This window comes from Rhea americana, unplaced genomic scaffold (genome assembly GCF_003343005.1).
Source record: "Rhea americana isolate MKP2758 unplaced genomic scaffold, rheAme1 scaffold_50, whole genome shotgun sequence".
Classification (NCBI taxonomy): Eukaryota; Metazoa; Chordata; class Aves; order Rheiformes; family Rheidae; genus Rhea; species Rhea americana.
In genome coordinates this window covers 4,484,081-4,502,093 of record NW_028186646.1, presented here as the reverse complement: position 1 = coordinate 4,502,093, position 18,013 = coordinate 4,484,081, and the positions used below count along the sequence as shown (strand labels likewise).

At 38.0% G+C, this 18,013-nt stretch overlaps 1 protein-coding gene across 1 annotated transcript in view; it reads right to left on the bottom strand.

Annotated features, from left to right (window-relative positions):
• Window positions 1-18,013, bottom strand: part of PTPRN2 (protein tyrosine phosphatase receptor type N2) — a 592,277-nt gene that overhangs the window by 32,907 nt on the left and 541,357 nt on the right. Inside the window, exon 17 of the mRNA XM_085317725.1 lies at window positions 10,661-10,738. Coding sequence (XP_085173851.1) covers window positions 10,661-10,738 — 78 coding nt within the window. The remainder of the gene's footprint in view (window positions 1-10,660; window positions 10,739-18,013) is intronic.

Sequence of the window (18,013 nt, the reverse complement as noted above, 5' to 3'; positions counted from 1 at the left end):
AACAAAAAGCCTCCTAGGAATTAATACCATGCCGCATAATCACTAAAAACTGTTATTATTATGCTGTACATTGATGTTATATTTGCATACAACTTTCATTGTCTTTTTGCTAGCCTATAAAATTACTGAATGAAGAATAAACTGTTCTTTTTGTGGAGGGTTATGTTTATTTCACAGAAATATTTATAAGCAACTGTATTGACATGTAAATTTTGTAAACAGAAAAGGCCTTTGTCTAAACTGTGCAAAGATGAGATGATACATTCAATACAAGGATTATTTTTTTCAATTATGTATCAAATCAAAAGGTTCTCCATTCATGGATAATGATGTTGTCTTCTCTTTTAAGAACAGCTTGCATATATAGAAACAAAAAAATATTTTTCTTCTTTTTCATTACGCAATATAATTAAAACATCTTTTAAAACCAGCTTAGAATTCTTTATAGAAATGAAGCTAGGGTTTGCACAAAGTAGGGCTATTTATAATTTGGGACAGAATCAGGAGGAAACAAATTATAGTTGAATGTAAGGAACAAAAAATAATCTTTCTTCTTTTCTTTTTGTTCCTTAAAAGGATTTTTTAATCAAAACCTCTGTAATCCACCCATACTCTTGTAAAAGGCTCTCAATGCCACAAAAACAGCAAAAATGCTTTTATTTGATATGTAATTCATTTTATATACAGATGCAGATTTATAGTTTATCTCTTTTTTTTGCTTTTGTACTTGTTTTAGGTCACAGCTGGAAATCTTCTCTGCATGTAAAGAAGATGATACAGATTTCATTCATTCCAACACAGTTTCACTTTTTTTTTAAAGTCTGCAATCAGACGAAGATAAGAATTCAAAACATGTATCTTACTTTCAAACTAGCCCCACTAAATCAGTACTTTCATCACATAACGATTTAATGTGCCTCTAGAAGGTATAGAAGCTCATTGAAGCCATTACGAAAATGAGGAGAAACACAGTTTTTATGAGTGTAATAAAAATACAATGATCTAGACCATAAACTAATCATCTAGCACTCTGCTTGTGCCACCCAAGTGTAACATTATAAAAGCCCACTCGTTTAGAGAGGAATCCTTACAGTTTGGCAACCCTGTTCATTGGTTCAAAGAGCCAGCATTTCATTACAGAGGAGCTGTCTACATCTCTGAAGATTTCATTAAGCATAAATCCAAATGAAAGTTAATTTAAACAAACAATTTCAAAGTTACTCTGGGGTATAATATTTCTTTTAGGTCATTGTGTGAAAATGTAGAAGTCAAATCTACTAAATCAAGAAGGCAATACAGTCGAGTGCCATCAGCCCCGTTACAAGCAATTGTAACTGCATCTCCTGCGCTTACCATTTATATGGCTATTCACTAAGACTCAGAGACTGTGACTTGAGGACTACAGTATTTTCTTTGTTTCCTTAGTAACTTAAATATTAGACCATGAGGCTGTTATCTGGATTTCTTTCCAAATATAGGAGAAGAGGGTTAAGTGAAAGGCAGTCCACCGAGTTTACCCTGTGGCCTGTTGATCACCCGAGGTTCAATGTGGTGACGTGATTTTCAGCACCTACAGCTGGCAGCACGTAACACCCTACTGTGCTCAGGGAGGCTACAGGGCCAGATGCTAGAAAGAAGCTCCAGGGACTGTGTATCCTCACTAAAGGAACAGGTAGCGCAAACGTGGTCTGCACAGTGCTGGGGTGTCCTTTCAGGAAGTGCCTCTAGTTAGCAAGATGTATTTCAACTGGGCTCAGAAAACAGAGAAGGAGATTCAGTTGCAAACTTACACTAAATCACATAATTCTGAACTCTGTAGACTTGCAACAATAGCGGGTAAACCCATACATGGGACACAAGAATAAGGAGAACGCAGCATCCTCAGGGTAGAGGCTTTTCTTTTTATGTATTTGCAAGAAGCCCAGCCAAACTAAGCCTGGACTCTGCTGTTACACAAGTGAAAATATAAAACTAAACTTAGATCACTTAATCATAGGTAGTTTCATGTTTGCAGTAACATGTTTGGGACAGCAAGAAACGTTGAATGGAGTATTATATAAATATTCAAAGTGACCAAGTCGGAGTTACCGACTGGAGCTCGCTACAGAGTTCTGCAGTGCAGCCTCTGCTGAAAAGGGAAGGCTGTATCACTCTGTGGGACATTTCCACCTTCAACTTATATGCTTGGAGAATAACGAGCTAATGATCTTTAATGAGATTCCACTGCATGCATCATTCTCAAAACATTTCTTAGGCATGAATAACACCACAATTTCAATGTATTACAAATTAAAGGCTGAATTCTCCAACTTACAGATGATATTTTGTGTATTTGACACCTGCAGGACTTCTTGTCTATGATATTCGCCACGTTCAGAGACCTTGCACTGTGGCTATCTAGCATGCCCGTCCCATATGGAGGACTTCTACATAGGACTGAGTTATTTTTGGTATAAATTACTTGCAAGGGGGCACAGAATTGTTTTTTTTTTTCAAGTAAAGAGGAAAACAAAGCCATAAATAGGAGAATCAGTGCTACAGTACTCTTACATATCCAACAAAACCTTCATTTTGGAAAGCTTAGAAGTATATTTTACACTTAAAAATCTACATTGGGGGATATGGCTTTTTTTTTTTTTTTCCCCAACTAGAACTTCACAATGTATGCCATTTAAAAATCAGCCTTTTTGCTAAACATTTTGGTTGAAAATGGCTTATCATTTTGATATGGGTCTAATGGGTTGAACCTGGCAAAGTGAGAGTTGACATTTACACAGTTGCAGCTGTGCCTGACAGCTAAGCAAATCTGTGCTTTGAAAAATTGAACTACTAAATGATCAAGAATCTATGCTTAATTTAAAAGATTATTTGACTCTTACAGTTGCAAAGATGCTTTTTAAAACATGAAGTGAATGAAAATCCTTCCGTAGGACATGAGAAGACATTACTCCAAGGGTATGTTCGAGCTGAATTCAGAAGCTACATCTCCGAGCTTTTCCCACAGCGTCCGGCGATGGTTTCAGGGAAGACTGTACCTATGTGGCAGTCAGGTTGGCTCTATATGTCCCTGCTGTTGCACTTGTTGAGAACCAAAGAGACAGGCAAACTGAGGATGACTGTATGTGTTGCAGTAGCGTCTGCTGACTAAGAAAGGTGTGAACTCCTCTTATTCTTCTTGGTAGATTGATAAATCAAGCCTTATTATTAAGTAATTTAAAAACAAATGCTGTTCAGTATTTCACTACTGACAAAAACACCTCAAAGAGGGACAATCTCACCACAGATGCCAGCAGTTAGCTTTGCACTTCAGCATTGGGAAGATGAGCCTGATAATGGACAGAGCATTAGAAAGGACCACCGCTACGTGCTTTCTCCGATCTGAGCCACAATCAGAAATGAGCATGGTAACCTCACACTCCTTTACTGAATGACTATGGAATTCCTAACACTACATTTATTTCACGTGACTTGACAGGCTACCAGAGCTCTAGGGGCTGCTGTTCTGTGCTCATCTCTCCCTTGCCGTTTTTCTTTAGTTAAATTAAAATATGCATATTTTACACATTGAACTGTTCTTCCTCTCTTTTGATGTGCTTCTCTTTCTGAAGGTGAAAACTGATTAGACATGCAGGAAGCTCCATTCCATGCAAGGAATATAAAACTTGTGATTCAAGACCCCCCGAAAGTGTTGTTTTCTGCATAGAAGAACAAAATGCAGAAAAAGTGATTTTGGCTATAAAACAATTTTAGCACTCACAAGACGTGCTGAACTGGGAGCACCTGGGACAGACCTTGGCAATTAGAGCAGAGAGAGGTTCAGTGCAGTTGGTTTTACTCAATTGTGGCCTTGGAGCACCCAATCTGCAGGGAGAATTGTTCAGTTACAGGGACACAGTCTCCTGCTCACTGGGATTTACGCTTGGAGACCACTGATCACTAATTCTTTTTACATGGGAAACAATGATCTGACATTCGGATTTCTTTTGCTAAATTCCAAAACTGGAAGAGAAAAACAAGTGTTGCCGGACATGCTAAGATATATAACGTCTTCAAGACTACAATTCAAGATTTGGGTTCTTAATATGTTGATGTGACCTAGGAGGAAAACAATAGTTAATTTTTGAACTGACTCTGATAATATACTGCTGAATCTGAATCGAAAAAAAAATTCTAAAAATAGCTTTAAATTAAGAAATGCGTGGTCGGGGATAATGCAAAGCAAATGGTAACCTAACTCCATGGCTCGGATCAGAGACTCTTTGTGCACTTTACATTTTACAGTCTTGGGATAAAAATAAAAAAAAAAAAATAAAAGGAGCAAACATGAGGCCTCCCCACTTCCTAATCAGAATTGTTTAAAATCTTCTCCAGGGAGCTTTCCTTTTGCTTTGTTGGGAATAGATGCCCAGCTTCACCAAGAAGGCTGAAGAGTATTCTTAGCTTCAAGAGCATCTCATATGTTGGTGATTAGTTGAAGACAGCTGGGATAACTAAAACATGGGCTTGATTCAAAACGTGTAGGATGAGGAGGATATGTCCTAGAGGAGCATCCTAACCATAAAGGCATGATTCCTGTTACTTGAAACCTACCTTCTGTGTCCTGTGCCGGACTCAGTGCTGTTCATGTGTGGTAAGTCTGCACTGATCATCCCTGCCTGACTGGACCCCAGCAGGGATTAAGGCAGCTGAGGAACTATCTAGCCTGAGCTATAGATCTGTTCTGATAAAGGCCAGAGAGTAATTTTTTGGTTTGAATCACAGGTGTTGGCTGGATTTAATCTCACGCACTACTGCTGTAGGAGTTTTGAACCTTACTGAACCTTTGCAAAATGTAGAAAATTCTATTTCCCTATTCCACCTCTAAACATTATAGGATGTTCATCTATTTTATTAATTATATTGGTCATAGAGAGAGAAAATCACAGAAGGATAAAAATTTCTTACATAAATATATATCATGTATAATTTAGTTTCCGAAGGCAACAAAGAGGTGTAGTTTCAGCCACTTGGCAGGAAGTGCCTCACTCCTCCTTCTCTTTTACCTAATATGGTAAAATAGAAAAGGGTGAGTGTCCTTCCCTCCAAAAAGTGGAGGGGTAAACAAAACATGACATTATGTGGGGAAGTAATGCTTCTGAAAGGAGAATCAGAATTTTCCCAACGTAAAGACTATTGTTTCCAAAAGAAATCTCCATATGGAAGCAAAGAATCTTAGTAGCACTCAATTTCTAAAACAAGTATAATTAGTAACATTTTTTCAGTGCAAGGACACTTGGTTCTAAATATCCTAACTCTTAAGACTAGCTTCTTGCACTACTGGTCTTCTTAAAACACTTTATAAGTTAAGGCATGTACTTCATGTCAAGTATTTCATAGAATTATAACCCAGCACATACGGAAAATAATAAAATTTTATGCCTCCAGAATTATTCACAATATAGAACTCCTGCTGTGATAACTTGTTATAGATCAGAGATGTTCTACATCCTCTTTCTTTTGAGTTATATTCAAAGACATGTTGAATTTTAATAGTGTTATGTGAAAGAACTGAGTAAAATCTCACTGAAGCTCCTGGACTAAATCACCATCCTTCATTCATATAAATGTTAAAAAAAAAGTAAACTCTTTTTTGAAACCTGATAACTGAAATTGTAAAAGTTATCACAAAAGTAAAAGAGACGTGAAGCATGTGGACCCATGAGTTTTTCTAGAACCTGGTATGCTTAAGGCAGAGAGAGACATTAACCAAGGCAGGTTGATTAATCAAGATAAAATCTGTAAAAACATGTAAAAGGAATAAAGAAGCCATGAACATATTTTGACAAACTCTAGTATTGTGATCCTGGAAGAAGAAAAGCTGAGAGAGAGCCTGGGGATAAAATCCTGGGTATATGAGGTTTGGAAAACAGAAGTCATTGCCTCTTACTTGATTCTGACTCTGTTCAAAGAAACACAACTCTGTGCTTTCTTTGTAAATAAAATGGAAGTATATCAAAGCAAAATCCTGTCCTCATGATGAATTCACTTTCCAGCTGAGAAGAAAACAACCCACAGACCTAGCAAATTGTTTAACCACTCAGGAAAAAATGGATTACTACCACATGAGAAGAGACATCCAGTTTTCCAGCAAGGAAATTGTGAGGTGGAATTCCCACTGAACCAAAATAGAATCGATGAAGGAAGTATCTCTCAGCAACAGTAATTGGTAAAAAGAGATGAAAACAAGAACAGATGAAATTAAAAGAAGACCTAAATCAGCTGGAGGCTTTTCAAAATTAATTGGAGTAGTGGCTGGAAAATTTCCAGAGCAGTCTAAGAGACGACACGCAGGCAGAGATGAAATCTCTGTTTGAGCTGCAAACATAGAGTATCCAGACAGATTAGGAAGCCCTGTAGCAAAATAGATCAATGAGGTGACTGACAACATAACTGCTGCAGGTGAGAAAGTTTTCAAAGAAGCAGGTTAGCCCAAGAAACCTGGAACTAACCTGGACCTTGCCAGCTGAGAGAAGCAACGGTAAGGATATAAGGAGATTGAGAAGTAAATTAGAGGGACAGACAACCATGGAAGTCTGATGCTTGGAAGTGGTCATATACTACAGATATGCAGAAATGCATGCCAATGTCTGCTGGCTAGCTTCAGCAACCCAAGTTGGAAGGTACTGAAGAAAAATACCTGCCCTTCTTCCTCACCTTACTGAAGGACATCACCTTTCAAAGAGGAAGTGATCGCTATGAAAAGATTGAAGCTGGTCCCCCTGCAGTCCCATAATGACACTACGCAGGGACCTGCTCCTCAGGAGCAGAGAGCCCTGTGAAGGCTACTCTCTGCCTGACATCCACAACAGCAAAGAAAATTCTAAACTGGTTGGAGATCTTTCAAAATGACTAGAACTGATGAATTCTGTGAAATAGGAAAAACTGACAACAATGAAAATTTTGAGTGTCACTATTGGGAAAAGAAACAAAAATCCCTAAACAAGACAAGCATGGACAAAGCATCATCAGTGTTTTATGAAAACGCTTTGCCCAATCTCAGAATGAGAAGATGCTAAGCTGACTATGATGTTTGTGCAGGTCTGGACAACTTGAAAACTGTAAGTGGGAGTTTAACTGCTAAGTATCACTTGCACAAAAATACTGAGTACTGGATCAGCATAACAAGTCTTACAGGGTCTGCCAATAAAACTAGGAAAAAGTAGTATCCAGAACTAAATCAGCTGTTTGGTTTCAAATAAAGGTAACAGAAATGTCTACATGGTCATGTAGATTACACAGACATGAAGAATAGCACATTGCAGAACAGCCCTCGTTCAAGAATTATATTTCTTTCAGATGCAAGTGAACTGGAAGAGAAGCTTCAGAAGTACTCTTAAATTGCTCCCGCTGCCAACAGGCAAAATTTGGTTCACTGTACCACAGCAGATCTACTCTAAAGTAAAACCCACAAATGAGTACAGCATGATGCTCAACAAATCTGCTCCTACTGAGCTGCACTGCCTGCTAATGTAGGCATAGTTACTGATGAGAGAAAGAACATCAATGCAAAATTCAGGAAAACTAGGAAATTGGGCCTCTGCAATTCGAGCATGAAAGCTAGATAATCAAGACCGAATCAGAGTAGTTTGGAATTTATTACAGGTATCAGCTGTGCAATAACACTAAGAAAGTTGTCTCACACATTCAGACAAAACAAAACCACTGTAGACATTTTTTTATTTTTGCAGAAAACAGCTTGAATTGCCTTTAGGTGTGGAAACAATTATAACAGCTACATGCTGGGGAAGCCCTTCAGCCAAGGAAAAACAAGGTGGTGGATGCCTACCATGCAACTAGGATCTTGGGACACTTAGCAGTTACATTTCTGTTTGTCTGCAAAAATATGAAGCAACAAATCTAATAAGTCTTGGCATATGAGATAGTGCTAAACTACAGGAGTTTCTGTTAGGCTTGCTAAAGTGTGACACTGAGCATTTAGACAAGTAGCAGCAGATAGTCCAGGTCTTTCTGCTTTGGAATAAAACACTGTTCTCAGGTAGAAAACTCCATGTGAACATGCAAAAGGGGAAAAAAGCAACACAGCTCAGCATCAGCTAGTACTGAGTGGAGGAGCGTGAGGGAGGAGAACCACTGAGATTTATCAGAAATGAATAATTGAATCTTTAAATAATCCCTGGTGGCAGCACCATGACTGCTATAACCTACAGAAAACTGTATTCAAGTAAACATCAAAGGATTCTGCTCTATAAGGAGTTAATACTCTATATTCAAGTTCAAGTTTTCCATGCTTATAATAGGTACTGGTAGGTGAAAAACAGATATAGACTTTGCTCCTGCATCTGGCCATAAATAGCAAAATCTTCAAGCCACAGCTTTTGATATGCATAATGTACCTATACCTACTACATTTCAGAGGTTAGAGACAGAGGAGTCTGCTCTGCAGAGTTAATCCCTCCCAGGCTGTTTATCACACCTGGTTGATATCCTGGGCCACGTAAAAAGCTTAGAACACAAACTAGCACATTGTCAAGTAATCTGCAGGAAGTTCAAGGCAGCAAAAATGAGAAAGAACCAAAGAAATGTGATGATGAACCAATCTGACATAGGTAGGCATTATGTTGAAGCAACAGAGACAATGAAAATAAACACAAAGAATCAAACTTTCCAATGGAACCAAAAAGAAGACACAATAAAATAACTATTACGTAAAAAAGAGAGGGAGAGCCACACTTGAGCAGGAGCTGAACCACTGTTACCAAATGGCTTTCTTGGAAGTGTACACAGCAAATTTGGTGGGACTATGGAGTCATCATTCACAGACAGATAACTGGGAGGAGAAATAGCTAAAAAGAGAACAAGGAAAGTGAAGGGAAGCGAAGAATCACCAGCCACAAATAGCATAAAGGAAAAGAGTCAAGAAACAGACCTTCTGACTGTGGAGTTGGATGGAAGAAGCTTGGATTACAGGACAAAGAAATAACTTTTCAGTTCTAGTCACTCTGGGTCTGGGGAAATCTGGGGCTCTGTTCACACTTATTAAACAAATCAAAGAAATTTAAATTTAATTTAATCAAAGAAATACTTGATTCCACACTGATTTTCCCTCTTATATCAGGACCACCAAAACTGCCTAACTACTTAAATAGAAGAACAGAATATATATCCGTTATTATATCTTGCTATGATTAATTCTGATTTCTGTGTCAGCAGCAACACTTATGAAGAACGTGTTCTTTAAATGCCTGTTTTAGAAATGGAACATAAATTTTTGCAACATGTAAAGGGGAAGTTAAAGGTAAAAAAAATGCAAAATATAAACATAAAACATATATATATAGCAAAATGCAAAAATATACATTAAACAAATCTTATGTTTAACTTAAGAAACAAATTTTTAAACATGATGCTGGAAATAAGGAATCATTCACTAAGGCAAAAAAAAGAGACTTCCCAACTATATCTAATACCACATACTAGAGACAAAAATTACCAGTTACCAGAAAATTTAAGCCAAAACAACAGCTCAAATTATTTCAGACAAAAACTATCTGCTCTGTGCTTCTAAAACCAAGTCCAAAATACCTCAGCTTGAGCATCTAAATATCCAAGCACCCCAAATCCAGAAAACTTCTTGAAAATGTCCTGATTCTTCATTTATCAGAGAAACAGTAGGAAATTGTGATCGGAAAAGCATATGAAATTACCTTTAATAGTGATCAGTCAATCCTTTATAATCACAGACTAAGTGAAGCAGATTAACAGCTTCTAAAATACAATGGTGCGTCTGAAATTTTTACTTCTGCATTCTCTATTTTCAGCACAAAGGTCTCTAAATTCATAATTCAAAATAACAAACAGAAACATGTGCTGCTGCTGGTAATAAGCCTCAGCTGGTTGTACCACTGACCCAACAAACAGCCTCAGTAAGCTTTCCGGCAACACTTTCACATTTAAAAAGGAATACCTAATGCAGCATATCCATCATATAAATGCACGGAGCGCTAGGTATGCACACACCCAGCCTACTGGTGTGTGTATGTCAAAATCCGAGAGCTGCACGAGCATGTAAAAAGCCTGAGTTCAAAGCAAGCTCATATTTGCGCATCAGTGAAAACTGTCTTGAGCCTTGATTCCAGAAAAATTTATGCACCTACTTAACTTGACGCAGTAGAGTCACAACGCAGCTTTTGATTCAACTATCCGTGGTAGGGCAAATGCCTAAGAATTTAAGCATTTGGGGGAACTGGGTTCTATGAGAAGTAGATTTCAACAGAAAAATTCACAGCACATAGTGTTAGGTCCTTTGTGATTTGGAGAAAGCCAGCTAATTCCAACGACGCTCTTAAGAAGGTCTTAAGCCACTCTGAAAATCCGCAGGCTAATTATGGAGACCTGTTCTAAAACGTGGGACTCAAACTTGAATACTTCGGTTTGGGGTTTTCCGTGGAGTTTCTAGATCAACTATTCTTTAGCAGGGTTTTTCATATAAGTAGATGGCTTTAATATCCATACACTAGATTTTTAAAAGACATTCAAAAAAAGGTTTTTCCAACAATTACATTACAAACTGACTAGAGCACAATGGATTTTATACACTGTACAGAAATGCACAGAAAGACACTTGACATAAATTCAGCTTTCAAAGAGATGCTTAACTTACCTGCCAGAAGTCAGCGCCAGTAGCAGGAAGAGGGCCCTGGGTGGCAATATATGCAGGGTTTCGGGGGTCATGGTCCATCTGGAATATGGGAAGAGAACACAGACTGGATTTAGTAAAGGAAAACCTTGCTATGTTAGAGACAGAAAGGATGCCAGGGCAGTAACAAGGACAGACACGTCCCTCTCCCCTTTACTGGCAAGCAAAGAATTTTATTTCTATTTATAAGCTCAGAGGAGATCTTTTTCCACAAAAGACTGATGTTACCAGATAAATATCTGCACATATGATGAGCAACGTCCTATGTTCTCAATATGCAGTGTAAGATCATTTATGGTGGCTGACAAAAGCAATTCTTTAAGATCAGCACTCATGGTTTCATAGCAACCTAGGAGCCATTTGAAACATGCTTCGACACTGAGGGCTAAGAATGCCGGGCACATCTAAGTACGTTCTCCATTTCCACCATGCCAGTCAAGGGCATATGCAACTAAAAAAAAGCAAAAATGGGGAACAAATACAGTTTCTGGCTTTCTCTGGTTAGCTGATTTGTCTAAATGCACAGATTTGGCCTCAATAGAAGAAGTTCTGCTTAAAGACCTTAATTATAACATTTAATTCAAGGAGCAGAAAATTCACTGAGCAGAAAAAATAAAGAATGTGAGAAACAAAGCCATCAAGAGTAAATAGGATTAGTGAGTTACAATGAACGTTTTCGATCTGATGGGTGGTTTTCTTGGTTCTAAATCTTAGGAGCTATTCTCCTGAAAACGAAGATCTGCTGATGGGATTAAAAACCCGCAAACACGTTCTAACCCTGAACTAGGCAAGACAAAACTTTCAACGTAAATTAAAAAGGCCCAGTTTAGCTCTCATGTGTGGGTGGGACTCACTGACGGGGAAGTCAGTGAGAGTTAAGTTACATCTATGTAGCTGTAGCTGAAGGCAGAATTTGTCTCAATACATGATTCTGCTCTATAAGTAAAGATCTGAATAAGAATGAATGTGAGTCACATTTGCATTAACAGGCATCTACTGAATTTATTCATAGCATCAAAATTTTTGGTGATGGTAGATGTCAGTGTAAAAGAAGGCACCTCATAATTATGTGCAACATAAAAGAGGGAAGCACCATAAAAGAACAGATGTAAGTTATTCTAACAGAACAACAATATGATGAATGTTGCAAAAAGGAGGAGAATCCTGTTACGCCTCTAATTTTCTGGTGTATAATTAAACCAGACTTAATATTAAAATTCTCCATGCCAACACAACATAGGTAAAACTAAGTCACTGAATCCATTTAGAATAAAAGCTTACTTCTAAATCAGCACCCATGGATATATGAAACCTTGACCAGAATACCTATAATACCATATTTTATAGTTTTGAGTGCATGTTTCATTTAGATGATGCTTCTGTCAGCAAACAACTCTTCACAGAAAATAATTGCTCAGAACAAATTCCAACCTTGCCTGATAGCAGTACATTAACTACTGCAGCTATCACATAAAAACTACAGATCCCAAAAAACTGGCTTTTCTCAGAAAGATACGTTAGCAGAAAAACTTGGGAATCATTTCAAAGGGGCCAATTTTCTCTTGCTTTTGTTTAGAATTGAGATACCAAACTAAACAATGGCTGGAATCAGCAGAGAACATGATTAAGCAAAAGTCACATTTAAAGTTTTGGGTTGCTCCATTACTGCTGAAATAATTTCCCTCACTGTTTTGTTTTGAACCCCACAGCAATCCATAGCATTTAAATATCTTCTTATACTGTCTTCTTATACTGAAAGTAACTACTGTAGCTTAGGAAAAGCAACCTGCACCGCGGAGGGCTTGCTGCTGCCAGTGGAAACTACTTGAAAATGATGCTGCTTGTCTACCTGTGAGTTCAGCAGCTTAGATTTGAAATCTAACCATCAGGGAATACACTAAATTTTATAAAAATAATAATTTCCTTTGAATTTCTTCTTAAACTGAATTCTTTTGTATGTAGACAAGCCAGAAAACAAAGGCAGAAGAAATCAAGGCTGATGTAAATAGCACTGTCACAGAGGAAATGCTTCTAAATATTCAGCTGATAAATCAGGAATAGGCCGTTCTTGGCATTTCAGCATTAATCAACCTCTGTCACAAAGGTGCTGTTGGAACGTGGCAAACATTACAATAAGTACAGAGCAGCGAAGTGTAGCCGCAGTTTAACAATAATTCAAAAGACAATTACAATTATTACATTCCAAGCACACTGTGTTGCACAAAAAACAATTATGAGCAGAAACATTGCTTGCTCGGAGCAAATAGAAGATGGCAGAAAGCCCTATCACACTATTAGATGATCTTCAACTTAGCAAAAATAAGAGCAAAGATTAAACTAATTAAATGAAATTTCTAGTTTCATCAACTTTCTAAAATATGCACTGTTTTAAAGGCCAAGAAAAAATTGAAAAATCACTATTTTGGTCACATTCAATTTAAAGTAATTAAGTGACTGCAAGGTTCTTGAATGTTTTTATTTATTTTTTTTTTAAATTCTCTCAAGGTCACCCAGAACACCAAGGGCATCTTAATCTATCAAACAGCAAAAGTTTGAATAGGAAATAAAGCCAGAAATTGGTTTTGAACCGATCAAGGGCAAAGTAAAAGGCTTTTTCATGTCAGTAGTCATTATGTTCTTTCAGGGATCCCTCAGATTTCTCACTTCACCAAAATTAAACAGAAAATTCAGAGAATCTTCTCCTCTTCCAGAGAAGAATGGAGAACAGCAGACTCCATACTATCAAAAAGTACTAACTAACATTTTGTTGACTAACATTTTACACAGAAACAATCATCAGAAATCACTGTCACAGTAATTGTTCAGTAAGAACAAGATTTTTTTCCTCTCGGAAAAAAATCCATGGTGGGACATCCCTGTCAAAGCATAAAGTTCACAGGAATTATATCAGAACGAGATGGATCAGCCATTTTTGGAAAGAAAAGGTTGCAATTGTTAAACTTGCTCTACTATAGTGGAATTCTATTTTTTTTTTTTTTTGCTGCAATATTGTAAGGGCAAGGTCAGGTGATAATGTATCAACCTATTTTTCTGTGCTTTAGAATTAGAGAGAAAAAAGTGGATCAAGGGTTACTACAACTGACCATGAAGTTTTAGTGGTTTAGTGATTTTGGTCAATATCACTATCAAAAGCAAATGAAAAAGAAAGGATGAGTAAAAATAACCTCAGAAGAGCTTTCTGTCCCATGTGGACTTACTGTCCACAGTAATGCTATACAGTAAGGACAGTAAGGAATGCTATAGAAGATTGACTCAAACAGTTCCTAAACATTAGACAGGTTAGAGGCATGACTTGTGCTTTTCTAAGGTAGGAACACATACAACGAACACAGTATCACAATTAGTTGGACCCGACGTTCATTAAATGAGTATTGGGCCACAATTCCACTTTTGATTTCCTAGAGAATCAAAGCTACTGCCTGAATTTTTCCTGTAAAAGTGGCACTACCCCATTGCTCCATTCTACAGCTTTGCGAGGTCTCCCTGAAGAATTCTGAATTTTGTTGATTTTCTTCACAGAGACTGTGTGTTGTATATGATTTAGCTGATAAGGCTCATGAAATGCAACAGAATGAATACATTCTGGGAGTAAATTCTCAAATTTCCTGTATTTACACTTAAAGAGTGGTACATACAGATTCTTGTTAAGAACTTTTCATAAAACTGCAAACTGAAGTGAAAGCAGAAGTGTCAATAGGCATCAATGACCATCTTGAAATCTTACGTAAACGATACACTGATTCATTCCTGCCCTTTACCTTCTCCCTCAGCTTGTCAGATCCGTGCTTTCCATAAACAGAAGAATGCTGGGTGAGATGTGATCTCAGTCACACTGTATTTACCTTAGTCTCTTACTCCTAGCCTCTGACTCCAGCTGATACATTCCTAAATCACACGAGATCAGAATGAGATCCAGCACAAACTAACTATAATGGAAAGAAAGCTGAACTCTGATTAATGCCTTAAAAATTTGGGATCAAGTAACTGGGTAGTTTTCAGGTTTAATGTGTTTACAAAAGCAATAAAATCTACTTTCATATATCTATTTATTAAACAGAGCATAGATAGTCTATAAAAGTTAAGTTACATTTGTTTCTGGAAAAGAAAGTACATCCAGCAAATGCAGATGAATTTTGTAATCACATTCATCTCAACATTAAAATTAAAAAGGTAGACTAGTCCTCATCTTTATGTTTGAATTAAAATTTAAAACAAATTTTAAATCCTTCTTTTAAAATCCCTAATGGAATGAAAGAAGTAAATCTGGTTGCAAATGCCATTATGAATTTCAGAGTCTATTCTTGGTGATAAAATTTGTATGCTGTGTTTGAACAAACTGTCATGTTAATGACATTCCTCAGTCTGGTGTCTTCAATAATAATCAAACTGAGTTTTTAAATGTAGTTGATGGGATTCTTTTCTCTCTCAGACACCCTATGAGGAAAAACAGAATTCCCATTTACTTTCATGACCTCTGATTTAAAAGCAAAGACTGCACATTATTTACCACCCGATTTTGATTTGACTAAGGACAAATATGACAGATGTAATTATCACAGTTTTATTCTGCACAGTCAGGGTCTCCTTGTGCTGTAATTGCAAGCTTTTCATTCAGCTGCCAATAGCAGAGTTATTATCATAGTACTTTATGTTATTGCAGAGAGGAGGGAAACAGATTTCTACCCCACTTTTACCCAGTAAATTCTTCTGAGAAGCCTTTTTGCCTGGCCTCATGCTACAGGGAAACGAAGGGGCTAAGGAAAGGACTTGCACTAAATCTCTCTGCTGAGTCTCCTCATCCACTGCCGACCATGATGCGGCCGTGAATCAAACGCCCGTTTCCATAGCCAGCTGGAAGGAAAGAAGGTCTTGAGGGGGTAGTGTTTTTCAAAAGGAAGAAAGGTGGGCAGGTGGCCAGCTCATTGCCTAGTGCATTTTTTTTTTTACGGTGTACTGTGGCACTCATTTAGACTTAAGTCAAGGCTGAGTGAGCCTCAGCTGGAGACCACACCACTGACCCAGAAGCTGGAGATACCCAGCAACATATACACGACTGGAAGCCTCCTTTTCTGAAGCTCAAATATAATTATTTTGTTTTGCACTCTTCCTTCACCAGGGAGCTCACACGCGCAAGGAGAAAAAATCCTCCTCTTGTCAGCTCAGACCGTCCTGATCCGGTGTTATCAACACCTCTCTTGCAGCTCACTACAACGCTCACTCTCAACCCAGGTGTTGCAAGGTGCAAATACATCAGGAACGTGGCTGCACTGATGTGATAATTACTGAGGTTATTTAAGTTGAAAGGCAGCTGTCTCATGAAAAAAAAAAGAAAAAAAAAGAGATTTTTGCAAGAGTGAATACAGGTAGACTCACTGGTATTCCAAATCCACTGTACACTTACAAAGACATTGATCACGTGTGTCTGCTAACAGAAAATATCTCAAATAAACAGCAGGAGTAATAGTATATTTGTCAAGCTCAAGTTGCAATAGTTACACAGCCAGAGTAAACACTGCAGAATCAAGTGCCCAGTGTAATATTCCAGTAGGCTTCTGAAGTGGGAAGGATTGAAAGCCTCTGTCACTCCTATATTCTACTTCATTTTAAGAAAACAAGCACCAGATGAACAAATGCATTTGCAGTAACCTGAAGATGTTTAATTTGTCTTGAAATGAAACAGTTTGCAGGAAATCTTTCCAAACTACGGACTTGCAAAATAGCGACTTTTGCTAGCAACCTCCCACTGCATCACCTTCAGGAAACACACATTCTAGCTACGGCTTTAAAACCAGCCCTGATTAGTGAAGTGGGTGCGGAGCACCTCCTTCCTTGGAATAACACAGATCTAAATAAACCTGGGCTGTGGCCTTCCTTTCCACTTGACAGTATCCCTAACCCTGTCCTGAAGAAGAGGAGCTCAGAGTTCCCCTTTGCAGTTTTCTATGACCTGCCTGCTTGTCTCAACCCAATGAAACGCTTGTGTACCCCCTTACCTCTGAGCATGCAAGTATTAGAGACACAGAGACAACTCACAGGTTTGCAAGAGAACACAACCGGAAGAATTTTGCTCCATCGGTCTGCAGTGCAGTATTTTATTGGACAAATCTCTGAGTCTGGAAAAGCCACAAAACAGAAATTCCTTGTGGAAGGAAATATCCGTAAGTGCTGGATGGAAAGTCTATGCAAAACCATTAGGGTTAAAGCCACTAAAGCAGAGACTCTGCCTGCATTAGCTTGACGCATCCTGACAAATCAGATCTGTTCCCAGCTATGTCCATAGGATACCTTGCTCCTGCCTCTCTATTCCCTAACACTACTTAATCTAACACTTTGCTCATTAGTGTAATTAAGGGAATGAAGGCAAAAGGTGTACTGAAGCCCCAGAGCTAGGTCTCTGTGCATGATTTCATAAGGAAGATACATCTATAGAGCTCTAAGTCACACTGATGGGCTTCTGATCTTGGGGTCACCTAGACCTTGGTCCAGTCAGAGACACAGAGTAGTCTAAAACATGCTCCCCTGGTCCTGTAAAATGGCAAACGGCAATCCCCTAAGCCAAAGACTGTGGTGTCTCCTACATGGGATACTTCTATGTAGCAAAAATACTCAGTCACATCTATCAACTTTAGAAGATAATGTTCCCCAGTACAAAAGCCTTGACCAAAATAACACACAACTGCATCCTGAAGCTTTTGGTTGGATTCTACATATGTTTTAAATAGTTGAAAAAAAACATTTCTATATATACTCCAAGAAATCAGGCTTTTAAACTTTGCTGAAAATAACAAATACAAAGCTCACAGAACAGTTTCTGTGGTTTGGGGATTTTTTTAATAAAGAAGTATTGTCAACAAAATTGAAAGGAAGTAGTCTGTAAGTTCAGGTTATTGCAAATTGTTAGCTGCCTTGCCTACACAAAGTGATTTAACTGGGGGAGTGATACTCCCCAGGAAAATGAGCCATAACAGCACACACAGCCCACTACAGTGAATTTTCGTTCTCCATCCTAAATTCTTGCTCCTAACAGATTCCTTATAATAACTTTCCAGTACCTAAGTAATGTGAATGTAACCCTTTGCCACTTCCATTGACACTACGAGGAGGCAACACTGTCGGTTCTATCATACCTGTTTTGTGTCTAAAAATAAGAGGCCCTTTTTTCTCTACCACCTTTCACAGATGAGAAAGGTTTCACATTCAGCTTCTGTAGGTTGAGAAAGGGCAGCTGGGCCGTGTTGGAGTATTTGGAAGCAAAAAATGCATTGAGCTATTCTGGAGTTTGAATGAATATCCAAG